At 37.1% G+C, this 968-nt stretch overlaps 1 protein-coding gene across 1 annotated transcript in view; it reads left to right on the top strand.

Moving 5' to 3' along the window:
• RTTN (rotatin) overlaps positions 1 to 968 on the top strand; it is a 179,730-nt gene that overhangs the window by 175,470 nt on the left and 3,292 nt on the right. Inside the window, exon 49 of the mRNA XM_008564425.1 lies at positions 209 to 312. Coding sequence (XP_008562647.1) covers positions 209 to 312 — 104 coding nt within the window. The remainder of the gene's footprint in view (positions 1 to 208; positions 313 to 968) is intronic.

Below are 968 nucleotides of genomic sequence, written 5' to 3'. Positions count from 1 at the left end.
TCTGTTCTGTACCTGTCATGAAAGCAGTTTGTTTTGAGCTTGTGCTCCTGTGCATCATGTGGTATAAAAGATTGTTTTTGCCATGGTCTAGTGATACCAACTTTGCATGTGTATTTTAATGGGGAAAAAGGGATGTTTGACTGCTTCCAGATAAGAACACAATGTAATGCTTGAGACTGAACTTTCTTTTTTATGTGTTTATATTTAGAAAAAGTCATTACTGTGCTAGCTGCCTGTCTGGAAAGCAAGAATCAGAATGCTCAGAGGATTGGAGCAGCTGCGCTTTGGGCTCTGATTTACAATTTTCAGAAGGTCGGGTTTTAAATCATTACTGCACCGGGGGTGGGTAGACAACCAGGCCTCTTAAGATGCATCCACAGATGTCATAGGACTNAGTTTTAATTATGGAATCTTTCATCCCAACTAGTGTCTATTGAGCCCCTAAAGTATACTAGCTCTGTGATTGGAATATGTACCAGTGAGCAGACACAGACCCTGCCCTTGAACAAGTTACAGTTTAATTAAATGCATTCTCGTGGAGGTGGGAGTGGTTAGTGTATATACAGAGGAAGCTCCCGGTAACAGGTGTTTCATCTTTGAGAATGTAACATGTTTTTAAAATCACACAATTTAGAGGGAAAATAATTTGACACAAATTAATAATATATAAAACTAGGAAATAAAATAGGTTTCAAAATTGTTCTGAAACACCCTGACAGTTTCCTTTGAAGTAGACTTCTCTAAATCTTAATGAGTAAACTGGTGCAGATAATTAGTAAGTCTTGATTTGTACTCTGGCTTTGCAAAAAGGACCTATTTTATGTGTTGATATGCCTTTAAATCACATTTTCCTCTGACAGACATACAAAAAATTCCTCTAAAAGGATTAACCATACAGCAGATCTGTTTTCCTGCATACCAAGATGTGAGCTGTAATTACTTAATAATATAACTCACTGGGTACTTAC

This window comes from Galeopterus variegatus, unplaced genomic scaffold (assembly GCF_000696425.1).
Source record: "Galeopterus variegatus unplaced genomic scaffold, G_variegatus-3.0.2 Scaffold186, whole genome shotgun sequence".
Lineage (NCBI taxonomy): Eukaryota > Metazoa > Chordata > Mammalia > Dermoptera > Cynocephalidae > Galeopterus > Galeopterus variegatus.
The sequence above is the reverse complement of the archived record's forward strand: the minus strand, read 5'-3'. Positions and strand labels throughout refer to the sequence as shown.